The following is a 15688-nucleotide window of genomic DNA, read 5'->3' on the forward strand; positions in this document are numbered from 1 at the left end:
GGCATATACTACCTAGGTATGGATCAAAATTATTAAATGAACATAATCAGCATATCATAAGCCCTCTAACAAAATACAATATTGCTGAGACTATAACCCAAAATATAGGAAGCCTACCATTGGTAAGTCCACACTGCTAGAGAAACATAGTAGGCAAATTAGGGGACGGGTATCCAGGCAGCATGCTGGCATTTAATGCTGGCTGCATTTACAGACTGATGCAAGCAAAGGTACACTCAGATGCCTGCTGGAAAATGTAAGCAGCAGTATGAACAGCTCCAATGCTTACCTAAAGACTTTGACTTACTAATGGAGTTGAGACTGTTCACACAATAAACTATGTGATTATTCACTTCATTTTTCCAATAATGTGCAGGTGAAATAAGTAAACAGGGATTTTAAACGTTTTCAGTAAATTAGCCTTAACCTCCATGGTGGTATTCCCGAGTGTAGCTCGGGGTAAAATTTCAGTACCACAAGCGGTATCCCCGAGCTACACTCGGGCTTACCATGCAGCGTTGCTCAGGGATTCCCTGCAGTGCTTACCTTGTCCTTCGCTCCCGCGATGTGTCCCCTGCAGCGTCCCCGGCCATCTCCTCTGGCCGATGCCATCCCTGCGAGCATTGGGACGTACGGAACGTACAGGGGTCGGAACCGGCGGCAAATTCAAAAATTTAAGAAACTGTCATTTTCTAATAAACGAATATGACATAGTAAAACATTACTGTTTCAAAGCATTTCACATACATTTTGTCCCTACTGCTTTGTCCTGTGTCCTGCCTGCATTTTGACTGTTCTTTCTGCCTGGAAAAGTCCATGGCATCCAAAAAGCGTCGCTTAAGGTCAAAAGCGGTTTTAGACCAGCTAGAGAACAGCGATAGTAAATCAGAACCACTTGCAGAATTGAGTGATAATGATTCGTGGGGAAATTCATCATCAGACACTGAAAACAATTCTGCGACTTTGCTCAGCGATGTGCGAACTTGGCGCTATATTTCAAATTTCAGTGTTTTTGGTTTGATTATATTATTGAATTAAATGTATTATTATTATATTATTATTTTTTATGATTATTTATTAAATTATAATTTATGATTTTGTGTTTCAAGTTGTATCCTACCCGGAATGTTTACTAGACTCTTGTTCGGACAGATTTCAGAGAGTTATTTCTAAAAATTACAGGCCTACATTATAGAACGCCAAATTTCCATGCAAAATAATGGTACCACTTTCAGCACCAAAAATCTGATATAATCATACTGCCAGAGAGTTTAAAATGTCCTTTATGAACTACAAGGGGCTCTTTGATTTGTGTGAAGTGTAATGATAGGTACTGAGAGATCTTTCTTAGGAAGGTTTAAATGAGATGTTTCAGGGTAGAGAATGAGTGTACATAAACCAATGGCAACTAGTGGAAGATTGCAGGGTTGCTATCCTTCATGTTTAAATAAAACTTTGCCACAAGTAATCAATCATACACAGGCATGGTTGCTAGAATTGTATTTTTTAAGGACAGCTTCTGCTTGTTTAAAGTCTACTCCTGACAAAAAAAAACACATTCAGTACATCTTTGTAATACAGTACATATACATTTCCCCCTGTTGTATCCTTTTGGAAGGATAAACAGGTTTTTTCACTATACATGGGAAATATGTATGTATTGCAAGGATGTACTAAAAAAATGTTTTCATTTTGCCAAGGCATAAAATTTAAGAAGTGTTATAAATTAAACTCCACTGTCTCAAAATGTTTTTTAAACACTGTAGGGCTGATTTACTAAAGGAAACAAGAAATCGTTTGATCATTAATCATTTCACTCCAATTATCTAGTTAAAAGAAAATATAGTTTACTATTTTCATTTGCATATGATTGGAAAATTGATGTGAATATCCACACAATTTATGTACCCTTTAGTAAAGCAGTGTGTCTGAGTATGTGCATGGTGCATGAGTGTATATATATATATATATATATATATATATATATATATACTGTGTATATATATATATATATATAATGAGTCTGAATCAATAAGCTACATTAAACATGCAACTATGAAAAAAAGAGTAAAGAATTTTACTTTCAGTATTTTTGGAAAAAGGAAAATATCTATTAATAAAAACAATGTATCTTGTTTGGACCCATCAAACAGGAGGCCTTTAAGACAATATCAGTGTCCTTAATAAATTCTGCTAACTGTTGAAAATCCTTAGAATGGATTTCAAATAAGCTTTAGGTTTAAACAATAACTCACCTTGCTGGGATCATTCAGACAGCTTGTATCTGATGTACTATCATTGTCTTTAACTAGTTTCTGTAACTGAGGAAAATCCAGAGACTGCAGAAAAGCGGAATCCCTCTGTTGTAGGGCTGGGGGCACATTAGTTTGGAAACATTGTCCTTGTCCTCCTGGTGGAACCATCCTGACTTCCATGTATTTTAGGGTTCCGTCTGTGTTCAGGAAAAGAGACGGCTGGTACTGATCCATGTATGGTTTTGATTCAGATCCACTAAGATAACAGCAGCTGCTATAACCATAACTTTCCTTTCTCAGACATTTCACTAGCAATATAATGAATGTGACTAGGGACACTAAACTGATAGCCACAAGAGAAACAATTAAATATAATGTCATATCTGATGGTGGTTTGGAATTCCTGTGGAAATCTCCGGATTTGGGCTTTTCCACTACAATATCATCTGCTATCATGACAAGTACTGTGACAGTGGTAGATAATGGAGGATCCCCATGATCACTGATAGAAATAACAAGTTGTTGCTCTGTAATTTCTGACTCCTGAAATCCTCGTACAGTCCTGACCTCTCCTGTGTGTTTAGATACATGGAAGAGAGAAGTACTGCTGAGGTCATTGAGGTTAAATGCCAACCATGCATTATGACCAGAGTCCAGATCCACTGCAGTCAGTTTTGTCACCAGATATCCAGCACTTGTAGATTTTGGGATCCTCTCTCGGACAATAAGATCCTCAGAGTGTTCTGGATACAGCAGGCTGGGGGAGTTGTCATTTGTATCCGATATGAATATGAAGACCGGGACAGTAGAAAATAACTTTGGAGATCCAGAATCTTCTACTTTTATAGTGATTTGTAGAGTCTGAATGCGCTCATAGTCAAAGGAACGCTGAGCATATACATCACCATTATTAGAATTGATATAAACAAAAGAAGATACAGAGGATCCATCTATCTGGGTCTCCAGTAGAGAGTAAACCAGATCAGCATTAACCCCCTCATCTGCATCAGTAGCAGACATTGTACATAGAAGAGCCCCTGGGCTGTCGTTTTCCCGAATAAAAGCATTATATGTAGATTGTGTGAATGCTGGTGCATTATCATTAATATCAGAAACCCTGAGAATAACAGTCATCTTAGCAGATAGAGCTGGAGACCCTAAATCAGTAGCTGTCAGCTCAATAGTGTATTGGGCTATATTTTCTCTGTCCAGATTCCCATCAATGACCAGTGAATAGCGATTTTTACCTGTGCTTATCCTAAAAGGTAATTGCGGTGACATATCCAATTGTATTTCACCATTTTTTCCTGAATCCCTATCTTTTACTTTAATTATTCCCACAGTTGTTCCTAGTGGTATATTTTCTTGAATTTCATTCATCAAAGAGGAGAAGGAAATTTCTGGGGTATTATCATTAACATCTTCTATTTCTAACTGAACCAGACAATTCCCTAAGAGTCTGGGTAATCCTTTATCTTCTGCTTTAATTGACAGTTCATGAAAATTTACCTCTTCATAATCCACGTATCTTTTGGTAATGATTTCTCCACTATTCTGGTTCAAATCAAATAACTGTCTCGAGGATTCTGAAGTGTGACTGCCAAAATAATACAGAATGTCTCCATTTGCCCCTTCATCAAGATCTGTTGCATTTAGTGACCATACAACTGTATTTAAAGGGACATTTTCCTTAAGTTTGATTTTATACACTGACTGATTAAAGACTGGTGGATTGTCATTAATATCTAACACTGTTATTGTGATATGACAGGATCCTGATCTAGCTGGTTCTCCACCATCTATAGCAGTGAGAATAAGATTGTGTTCTTGCTTCTCTTCTCTATCTAACACCTTCTCTAATATCAGCTCAGGAACGAGTGTGCCATCTTTACGATTCTTTACAAACAATGAGAAATAAGGATTTGTGTTTAATATGTACTGACTAACGCCATTAACACCAACATCTAAATCTTTAGCAATTTCTAAGGCAAATTGACTGCCGGGATTGGTAAACACTTCTGTAATTTCAATAATGTGATCATTTATCAGGAATCTGGGAGAATTATCATTAATATCCTTAATATCTATATCTAGATTTAAAAGTTCTGAAGGATTTTCAGCAACCACCTCTAAATTCAGCACACAGCTCACACTGGATCCACATAGGATTTCTCTATCAATCCTGTCATTCACAATCAAGCCTCCATTTTCCTTATTTATAGTAAAATATTTTTGGTATTTGTCAGATGATAAATGTAATCTGCGCTGAGAAATCTGTGCATGTTTTATGCCCAGATCCTGAGCTACATTTCCTACCCATGTCCCTGGATCAGACTCCTCCACAATAGAATAACGAAGCTGCCCAGAGACCCAGCCCCAGCTACAAAGGAGAAGGGAGAAAGCTACTTGCCATTTGCAACACAGACAGCAGTTTGTGATGTCCATATCTTACAATGTTTCCTTGGTATTTGATGAAACATAGATCCTGTGTAATCCACAATGCTTGTAGCTGACAAAATTCCTTTTTTCTTCAACAAAAAAATAATTCATTCATAGACAAACACATCCACAGCATTCTCTTTTCTGTACAGCAGCCCTTCTTTGTGTGTGAGGCAAGATGGGAGGGTGAATCACTGAGCCAGGAGGAGGAGAGTGCGGGCTTAGCCTGAATGGATCAAGCTGTAAACAATACATGCCAAACCTGCCCTCTTCTGGCTAGAAATATGAACTTTTTTGCACACGTTTAACGTAATGAAATCCAAAAACAAAATTACAGTACATATTTTGCTTTTAAAAAGCTAATAAAAAAACTGTATTATACTTAAGAGTTCTGTCTTAGTGACACAATTGCCAGGTGCCCCCAATCAAGATCATATTATCAGATGATGTATTATCAAATCTATATTATAATGTTTTGATGAGGATGCACTATGGATTAAAAACATAACTGTTAAGATAAGACAAAAATATATAGCTAGGCAATCATTTAATGTGGTAATTAGAAGAAGAGCTTGATAATATGTTCAAATTCTTTAAGTGTCTAATCGTATGTATCATTATATTGCATTCTTCCTGTATATATTTTTAGTGCAATAATCATTATTAGTGTGAAGAAGATCTACTTCATGATGGTTACAAATTCTCATCTAATATAATATGTAAATATAACACAATGGCACTGACATGTGACTGTAACTTCTGACAAGTGACAATGATGCCTGTCAAGTGACATTGACTGCTGACAAGTGACTGTGACTCCTGACAGGTGACGCTGGAATTGACCATTATTTTCTCAATACTTAAGTTTGAAGATAGAAATGAGAGTTTAGTACAAGGAACTAAGTTATGTCCTAAAATGAACACAGTATGCTTGAACAAAATCACATGCATATACTAGATGTATACAATTTTGGTTTAGCCTAGTTTATGCATACATACAGAAAATAATAAAGACAAGTTAAAGCTGAACTCACAAACATATTAAACACGCAATTTTATCAAGTTGTGTATTCATTTGAAATAATCTTTGAATGTATCCTTATATGAAACTATAATATATACCTTACACTATCTTGCTATCAGGCTCTTATAATCTACTACACAAGAGCCCCCAGGTTAAAGGGTAATACTCTATTGTTTCTTGTAAAATATTTAGAAATTGGATACCTCTAAACAAAATCCTAAAATATTCCCAGTAATAACATTCTGGTATTAAAATTATGCCATCACAGAGAACACATTGCCCCAGATATATTTTTTCAATGTAAGTGTAAAGTAAACCTAAATACTTCTCTCTGGTGTGAATTATCTGCAAGTTATACTCATTCTTCTTAGGGTGGATACTGTCCTCATTTTGCAGATAAAAGAGATCAACTCATTACTTGGGTTGGGCTAGTTTACACTGATCTAATGCATGTTTCCATGACAAGAAAGATCAGTGTAATCCCAGAACACCCTGCTTACTTCTCAGTGTAGATTCATGTACAGTTGTTTGTGACATACAGCACATCTATGTACTCTAGTGTACTTGCACAGTTTGTACTTATTTTTGTATACTTTACATTTGTTTTTGCTTAGTTACACTTATTTTTTTCTTGGAGGGATCACTGTCCTCTATTTTATTTCAGATTGATAACCCTCAAGTATTATCATTTCACCCGTCCTTTTTGCACTATGGACTTTATTAACCACTTGCCCTCCAGATGATTTACCCCCTTCCTGACCAGGCCATTTTTTGCGTTAAGGCACTGCGTTATTTTAACTGACAATTGCACAGTTATGCAACGATGCACCCAAATGAAATTTACATAGTTTTTTTCCCACGAATAGAGCTTTCTTTTGGTGGTATTTGATCGCTTGTGCATATTTTTATTGTTTGTGCTATAAAAGTAAAGACCAACAATTGAGAAAAAAACAATATTTTTTACTTTTTGCTATTAAAGATATCCAGTAGAAAAAATTTTAAATCAAATTTCATCATAAATTTAGGCCAAAATGTATTCTGCTATGTCTTTGCTAAAAAAAAATCCCAATACATGTAAATTAATTGGTTTATGTGAAAGTTATAGCATTAACAAATGGTGGTATATATACTGGACTTTTTATTTTTAACTATTAATGGCGGTGATCAGCAAATTATAGCAGTGCTGTGGGACTGCAGTGGGCATTCTGACACTGGGGGGAACTGACTTCGTGTTACTGACATCCCCAGTAACACCAATACAGTGATCAGTACTAATAAAAAGCACTGACACTGTACTTATGGCACTGGGCAGGAAGGGTTTAACATCTGGGGTGATCAAAGGGTTAACTGTGTGCTGTGTGCCATTTTACATCATGTGCTGTGTTTGTGCTTCACTGTAAGCACACTGCTTTGCATGGCTGGCCTGTGCTCAATTGTTTTGTTTACTAACAGTTCTCCCTCCATCAGAGATCCTTGGCAAGCACTGGGCGCCGGCGAGTAATTAGTGGCCGGAATCCGGTGATTGACAGCCGTGGCCAAGAACGGTGGCGTAGGTAGGGCATGCTTCTCGTGCGTCCCCTACCCGGAAATGCAAAATCACTTATATATACGTGATTTTGCACACCACTGCCGCCCTGTAGCAGTATTTTGGCTATGGGGCAGCACTAAAGAGGGTAATCATATGTGCAATATATACAGAGTTTTATCAGAAAAGCTCAGAAAATGTTTTGAGCATAGTAGTGAGCTCATCAATGTGGTTCTGTTGTTTCTTTGTCCAATCAGTAGTCTGGGGGAGGAGTAGTGACCATGTAAGCAGTACTGCAGCAGATGTTTTATCCAGTAATCACCTATATGATGGGAAAGTATCAGGATTAACCTGGGAGATTGTCCATGGATTTACCAGTAAGATAAAGCTAGGAATAAATATGGAATCATTTAATGGATGCTTTAGCATCACAATTTTTTTCTGAAGTTCAACTTAAAGAGACCCTGTAGTCATTAATTTCAACAAAAATATTCCCATAAGAATATATATGCATTTAATGAATTGTATGCATGTTAATTACCTGTGAAAGCCTCCCTTGCATATACATCTGGAAGCCCCAAGACTGCTGCTAGACACCATCTTCTTGAATATGATGTCAGCAGACTTAGAGGGGTTACTAAAGTTATGAAAATTCAGAAGTGATGTAATGTATTTGTGTTGTATTTTCGGATGAAAACTGTACTGATTTAATGAAAATCATACAATCTGGTATTGTACAAGAAAAATGTTCATGCTTGTCCCTTTAAATAATTTCGGACGAAAGCTGTGTACTAATGACCAGATTATCATACGATCACTTCTAGCGGTATTTTTTGTACGATTTTCTGATCATGTGTACTAGGCTTTAGAATAGGAAAGATCTAAGACATCTGTTATTTTTTTATATTAGAAATTAAAAGACTAGCAGACCGCCAGCCCACTCCTGGGAGGGGGGATCAGGGGGAGCTGAACTACAGAGAGGAAGGGAAAGCTGAAAAGTTTCAGCTACAACCTTTGAGGATAAATTGCTCCACAGGGGCTGCAATTACAAAGGTTAGTGAGGGCTTGCTTTAAATGGTATTTACTGAAATGAATAACCATAGCCTATTCACAATTCTTCATTAAAGATGTAAGTTATAATAGGTTTGCTTTAAATAAAAAAAAAAGTGTAAAAACATTAAAGATGCATTTTAACTTTCATATTGTCTAGAATGTTCAAGCTGTTGTTACCTAGAAGAGATCCACCTCTTATTCCACCATGAAAAAAGAAAATAATTGGAACATAAATTCTGTCATATTCCACATAAATAACTGGCAGGTAAATCATTTTAGATTTAAATTATAACTCACCTTAGTTGGATCATTCAGACAGCTTGTATCTGATGTACTATCATTGTCTTTAACTAGTGCCTGTAACTGAGGAAAATCTAAAGCCTGCAGAAAAGCGGAATCCCTCTGTTGTGGGGCAGGGGGCACATTCGTTTGGTAACAGTGTCCTTGTCCTCCTGGAGGAACCATCCTGACCTCCATGTATTTTAGGGTTCCATCTGTGTTCAGGAAAAGAGCTGGCTGATACTGATCCATGTATGATTTGGTTTCAGATCCACTAAGATAACAGCAGCTGCTGCTATAACCATAACTTTCCTTTCTCAGACATTTCACTAACAATATAATGAATGTGACAAGGGAAACTAAACTGATAGCCACAAGAGAAACAATTAAATATAATGTCATATCTGATGGTGCTTTGGAGTTTGTGAGAAAATCCCCAGATTTGGGTTTTTCTACTACAATATCATCTGCTATACTAACAAATACAGTGACAGTAGTAGATAATGAAGGGTCCCCATGATCACTTATAGAGATGACAAGTTGCTGCTCTATATTTTCTATTTCCTGAAATCCTCGTACAGTCCTGACTTCTCCTGTATGTTTAGACACTTGGAACAGTGAAGAACTGTCGTGGTCTATGAGGTTAAAGGCTAACCATGCATTGTGACCAGAGTCCAGATCCACTGCAGTCAGTTTTGTCACCAGATATCCAGCACTTGTAGATTTTGGGATCCTTTCTTGGACAATGAGATCCTCAGACTGTTCTGGATACAGCAGGGTGGGGGAGTTGTCATTTGTATCCAATATGAATATAAAGACAGGAACAGTAGAAAATAATGCTGGAGATCCTGAATCCTCTACTTTTATGGTGATTTGTAGAGTCTGAATGTGTTCATAGTCAAAAGATCGTTGAGCATAAAGATCACCAGTATTAGAATTGATATAAGCAAAAGAGGATATAGAGGATCCATCTATCTGGGTTTCTACTATAGAATAAACTAGATCAGCGTTTATCCCATCATCTGCATCAGTAGCAGAGACTGTGCATAAGAAAGTCCCAGGGTCACTGTTTTCCTTTATTAAAGCATTATAAGTAGATTGTAAAAATATTGGTGCATTATCATTCACATCAGAAACCCTGAGAATAACATTTGTCTTACTGGACAGAGCTGGATACCCTAAATCAGTAGCTATCAGCTCTATAGTATATTCCGACATTTTTTCTCTATCCAGAATTCCATCAGTGACCAGTGAGTAACGGTTCTTAATACTTCTGATTTTAAATGGAATATTGGGAGGTAATTCCAATTGTATGTCTCCATTTTTCCCAGAATCCTTGTCTCCGACAATAATAAACCCCACAGCAGTCCCCAGAGGTGAGTTTTCTGGTATCTCATTTGCTATAGAAGCAAACGAAATATCTGGATAATTGTCATTTACATCTTCTACTTCTATTTGAACTAAACAGTCGCCTTCCAGTTTAGGAAGCCCTTTGTCTACTGCTTTTATAGATAATTCATGGAAAATAATGTCTTCATAATCCACAGTTCCATTAATGTAAATTTCTCCATTCAGATCATTCAAAACAAATATTTTTTTAGCAGATTTATATGTGTGGCTGTCAAAAAAATATTCTATATCTCCATTTGCACCGTCATCTAGATCTGTTGCATTTAATTTTAGTATTACTGTGTTTATGGACAGATTTTCCCTAAGTCTGATCTTATATACTGATTGATCAAACACTGGTGGATTATCATTAATATCTAAAACTTTTATTATTATATGACAGGAACCTAATCTAGCTGGCTCTCCACCATCTATAGCAGTGAGAATAAGATTGTGTTCTTGTTTATCCTCTCTGTCTAATACCTTCTCTAATATTAGCTGAGGGATGAGAGTGCCATCTTTGTGGTTCTTCACAGATAAGGAGAAAAAAGGATTTTTACTTAATGTATACTGATTTACACCATTATTACCTACATCTAAATCCTCTGCGATTTCCAAAGCAAACCTAGCACCAGGGCTTGTTACTAATTCTGTAATTTCAATACTATGTTCATTAATCAAGAATGTAGGTAAATTATCATTGATATCCTGAATCTCTATGTCTAGATTAAAGAGCTCTAGTGGATTTTCAGCAACCACCTCTAATCGCAGCACACAGTTCACACTGGATCCACACAAGATCTCTCTATCAATCCTGTCATTAACAGTCAAGCCTCCATTTTCCTTATTTACAGTCAAATATTTTTGGTATTTCTCAGATGATAAATGTAAACTGCGCTGAGAAATCTCTGCACGTCTCATGCCCAGATCCTGAGCTACATTTCCTACCCATGTCCCTGGATCAGACTCCTCCACAATAGAATAACGAAGCTGCCCAGAGACCCAGCCCCAGCTACAAAGGAGAAGGGAGAAAGCTACTTGCCATTTCCAACACAGACAGCAGTCTCTGATGTCCATATCTTACAATGTTTCCTTGATATTTGCAGTACCATAGATCTAATGTAATCCAAAATGCCTGTAGTTTATGAATTCATTTTTCCAGTCCTAAATAATGATATATCCACGAACAAAACATCCATGCAATTCTCTTATGTGCACAATAGCAGCAGAAGCTCTTCTTTGTGCTTGAGGGAAAAGATGGGAGGGAGAATCACTGAGCCAGGGGGAGGAGAGACTTGGAAGATTCTGTGCTGCAACTGCTGTTAGTAAATCGATGGTAAGCCTGCCCTCCTCTGGTCATTGCTTCTAATTTCATCCTTAGCAAGATGATTTAAGTAAAGATTTTGCTCAGAATGCTAAAAAAAAAAAAAAATTTCTTCTTTTCAAACCTGGGCTAAATATTTTTTTCCAGAATTATGTGCAGTTATATAAATCCTGTATAATAATAATAATATTATATAAAATACTTATTATTATTTAAATTATATCTGGTGAGCCAAAATTAACAGTGAACTTTTGAAAACTATCAGTTAATCAGTTAACACATTCTTTTTTTTTGCTGAAGGTTAGAGTAAAAAGGAAAAACTTGAGGGCAACACCTATATACATTGTTTTCATTTTTGTAAGGATAAGTTAATCTTTTACTAAAAAATAATAAATGCGCATTTTTTTGCAGGTAAAAAATTGTGCATTTATTATTTTTTGTTTCTGGAGCCTCTAAAGCATTGCACCATCGATCAACAGATTGCTGGTACCCTGCGGGTCATCTACAGACTGGTCAGTGTATCTGTGTGCCCATACATCATATGGGCAAGCAGATGCTTAATGACAGGGAGACTCAATGAACTATCATGGTGCTCCACAAGCCGATGGCCACAGTTCTTTCGGAAAGTGTAGTGTTCTCATTCAAAGAATACTGTGAATGAGTGATGTGGCTGAGCAGGCAGAGCCCCACACCACCGCTTTTTTTTAAACCGTGACAGCTAGTAAAGGAGAGAAGATCCACGCTAGCTGTCACAATGGGGTGGGGGGGGGTGCGGGGGCTGGTCCATTCATATGTTACACCCTGAATATGGATGTAACATGTTACAAAAGGTGAACATAGCCTTTAAAGCATAACTACAGTGTACAGTGTTGAGTATATGTATTACATTACAAGGATTTGAGCAACCTTTGTTGCAGATTCATGATTTTTTCTGTTCTTAAGAGACAGGTGTTTTTTTTACTATGTCCTTTTTCCCAACTGATTTCTGAATGGGATGTATGCCTTTATTATAGCCAACTGAGCAAATTTCAATGCTAAAAAATTGCAGAGCTTACATCCCTTTATGAACGCAAAGGCCTTTGGTAGAATCTCACCAAAAATTAAACTTCTTTTTTGAGACAATGACTAAACTTTGACTTGCATCTTAATAAAATCATGTAAGAAAAGCATTAAACCAATCACACAAGCAGGAAATTACATTTCTGGGAGCATTCAGTACAGCAATAATACTCCTAGGTTGCCATGTTGTGCTTTTCATCCAATAGATGGTGGTAATAGGCTATTGGGATTTGTGTTGACAGGAAGATGGCCATCTGAATCTCCCTATCTAACTTATTTAAATTATAAGAAAAAAAAATAGGACAATGTGTGTGGACAGAGCAAGAGATCAGAGGCATTATACCCAGTGCATTAGTAGTTCTATATTTATATTCAGCAGTTCTGGTGTCCCAGAGTGGAACTAACACCCACCTTTTTTATTACTTTGAATTGAGTAAAGAATGGTGAAAACCCCTGTTAGTTTTTTTCCATCTCACATTGAGGAGATTTATCTTCACTTTTTGTCCTCTGGACACATCAGGAAAATCTCTCCAAAATGAGGGAAATGCCCTACTAGATAGTTGTTGGAACAAGAGTCTCAATTAGAAGCTTTTACTTTACCAAAGATATAAAAGAATATACAGATAAGAGGATGAATGGATACTGTGCTTTTTGGTGGACTTTACATATATTGTTGTTTTATTTACTCTGCGTGTTCATAATTTAGGAGTGAATGTACAATTTTATGTGGATTTGTATAAAGTGGATGTACAGAGATAGTAGTGTGTAATCTTCACAATTTTGTCAAATTTGCATTATTGATTAAGAGGTGAATACATACAGATTATTAATCTACTATTTTGAAACAAAGGAAAACAGGCAGGCTTGCAATAAACCATAATAACCTTTCAGCACTACTTAAAAGAATTAAACATTTGTATAGGTAAGTGCAGAGGTGGATTGAAGAGGAATGTACCCCCTAGGCAAGTTTGCCCCCATCCCCCAACCTTTTCAATTTTTTTTGTTTACTGTAGGAGAAATAAGTTTTTATCTGACCAGCTAGAAATTTACTGGGCCCAAGACTCCTGCCCAGGTTACCTCATGGATGATCTGGCTTTGCAAAAGGACCATAGTTGGCTGCCTACTTATCAATGTTGCAGATACATTTATAGAAACCAATGCCAATTATTGTCAATTCCAGACAATATATTTTTTCTTAGCTGTGAATAGACTGTAACAATTATAGAGCCTGTTTCAGGTTGTTATTTCTATCCGTGTACCGGATTACTGCCAGAGAAATAAGAAACAGTTACAGAGAAAACACATTTATTATGTGAAGTGGGTAAGTTTTTAAACACAGGGATAAAAGATAGCTAATAACCTGACAGTCCTTCCTGCTCTGTCCAAAGCTAACAAAAAAAGGGTTTTCGCTGAAGCTGGGCTTTAAACATTCCATACTGTTCCCTATGTGGCAGGCATGATAGGCTGGCTACCTTGGAGTGTTGGCTGCATTGGTGACATTTGCAAGAAAAACAAAAATAAAATGTATGCATTGTAAAATATACTGAATGCAGGGGTGGACTGACCATTTGGAAACTCGGGCACTGCCCGAGGGCCCGGGGTCAGTAGGGGGCCCCATGAGATGCCCTTGGTACCTTTTTCATAGGCTTTTTTGAGTTTGGGCAAGGACACAGGGGCGCCATGATCCCCTATTTCCTGGGGGCCCCATGAGTTGTCAGTCTGCCCCTGACTGAATGTGTACATTATCACAGAAGTTCATTTAAATTGTGCATACTGAAAACACAGAGAAATCCAGGTGAATGGAAACAAACAAAGTGTGGACTTCAGAACACATGTAAGATGATATCTAAATCTGTAAGATAAACATTAAGTGGAATTTTACCAATCTATTCATTTCTGTTTCAAACTTCTATGTAGATTTGAAGGAAATTTCAGTTTTTATTAATTCCTTTAAATTTGATCATAAGACTGAAAACGATACACTTTCTAATGCTGTTTAAGATTATTACTGTGGTACTGTATATCAGCTTCTAAAATAACTAGTCTATAAACTACATGCATTTCAAACTCATGAAAAAGATTAGGTCTAAAGATGATGGAATGTAAACACATCTTCCAAATATATATAAAAGTAAAAAATGATGTATGATAGACATAATTTAAAGTTGTATTAAACATTCAAATTAGTTAAAAAATAGATTCACTTAAATTACATTGCACATTAAAGGATAGGTTTACCTTTGGGAACATGTTACATATTCCACCCGTATTTAGGGTGGAACGTGTAACATGTTCCCAGTGCTGCAGCCACTGCCCACTGCTCTCCCCCTTCCCTGTGACAGAAGTACGGGGAGATGGTCCCCATGCAGGCTGTCACTTTTTAAAAACAACGTGGCAGTGCGGGGCTCCACCTACATAGTCGCTTCATTTATTCACAGTGTTCTATGAATGAATGAACTACAAGTTTCAATAGCCTTAAAGGCTGCCAGCTTGTTTTTCTCAATGAACTACCACAGTGCTGTGGAGTGCCGTAGTAGTTCATTGAATCTTCCTGTCAGTGTATCTGCTTACCCGCACATCCCGTGTGGGCAAGCAGATAAACTGACAGGTCTGCAGGAGACCTGCATGGCACCAGAGATCACTGTTGCAATGCTTTACAGGCTACTGCAACGAAAAAAAATAAATGCATATTTTTTTACATGCAAAAAAATGTGCAGTTATTATTTTTGGTCAAAAGATGAACGTATCCTTTAATTAAAAAACAAACAAACACATTCTTCTTTTGTTACCTATATACTTTAAAAGGTTCTCAAACCTTGTGAGGCCAGGGCATGCTAAATCAGCAGATCATGGGTGCCATGCAGGGCTCCTGCAAACTTGTCAGTATATCTGTCTGCTTATACCTCGCAGAAATAGTGATAGCCAAAAGGGGAAAAAGATCCCCCTAGAGGCAGTGGAGTGGGCAGCAGCTGCAGGAGTGGGAACAATACCAAAGGTGAACTTATCCTTTAATGCCACCAGTAAAAAAAAGTTTATAGAACAAAAGTATGGGAATAGAAAATATGTATTCAAAATGTATAAAAAGAGAGTAGGCAGTTCAAAATTCATGATCTCTGGGTACAAGACACCCTATACTGGTGGAGGAGATCTCAGCATTATTGAATCAAGTGCTGGTGACCCTTTTTTTTATGGGTCATACCCTGAGGTGGGCATGCAGTCTATGTGGTGGTAGAGCATGTGTAAGTGGAATGTACCACGGGCAAGGTTATCTAACTGTGTACTTTGTCAGCATGGATGGATATTTATTTATTTCAGGTACTCATATAGTGCTGTCAATTTAC

The 15688-nt window shown here is 37.0% G+C and overlaps 1 protein-coding gene across 29 annotated transcripts in view; it reads right to left on the minus strand.

Moving 5' to 3' along the window:
* The window catches only part of LOC149474319 (protocadherin gamma-C5-like), a 561663-nt gene that overhangs the window by 228783 nt on the left and 317192 nt on the right, over positions 1-15688 (minus strand). For 2 of the 29 annotated variants that reach the window (XM_089654622.1, XM_089654484.1), the window contains exon 1: positions 8594-11168. The exons of 26 other annotated variants lie outside the window; for them this stretch is intronic. In XM_089654622.1, coding sequence (XP_089510748.1) covers positions 8594-11041 — 2448 coding nt within the window. In that variant the 5' untranslated portion in view covers positions 11042-11168. Of the gene's footprint in view, positions 1-2255; positions 4701-8593; positions 11169-15688 lie in introns of those variants that run through there. One more of the 29 variants, XM_089654619.1, reaches the window with a different exon arrangement.

This window comes from Staurois parvus, unplaced genomic scaffold (genome assembly GCF_062004578.1).
Source record: "Staurois parvus isolate SC_StPar_1 unplaced genomic scaffold, SC_StPar_1.0 ptg000006l, whole genome shotgun sequence".
In the NCBI taxonomy this organism is placed as follows: domain Eukaryota; kingdom Metazoa; phylum Chordata; class Amphibia; order Anura; family Ranidae; genus Staurois; species Staurois parvus.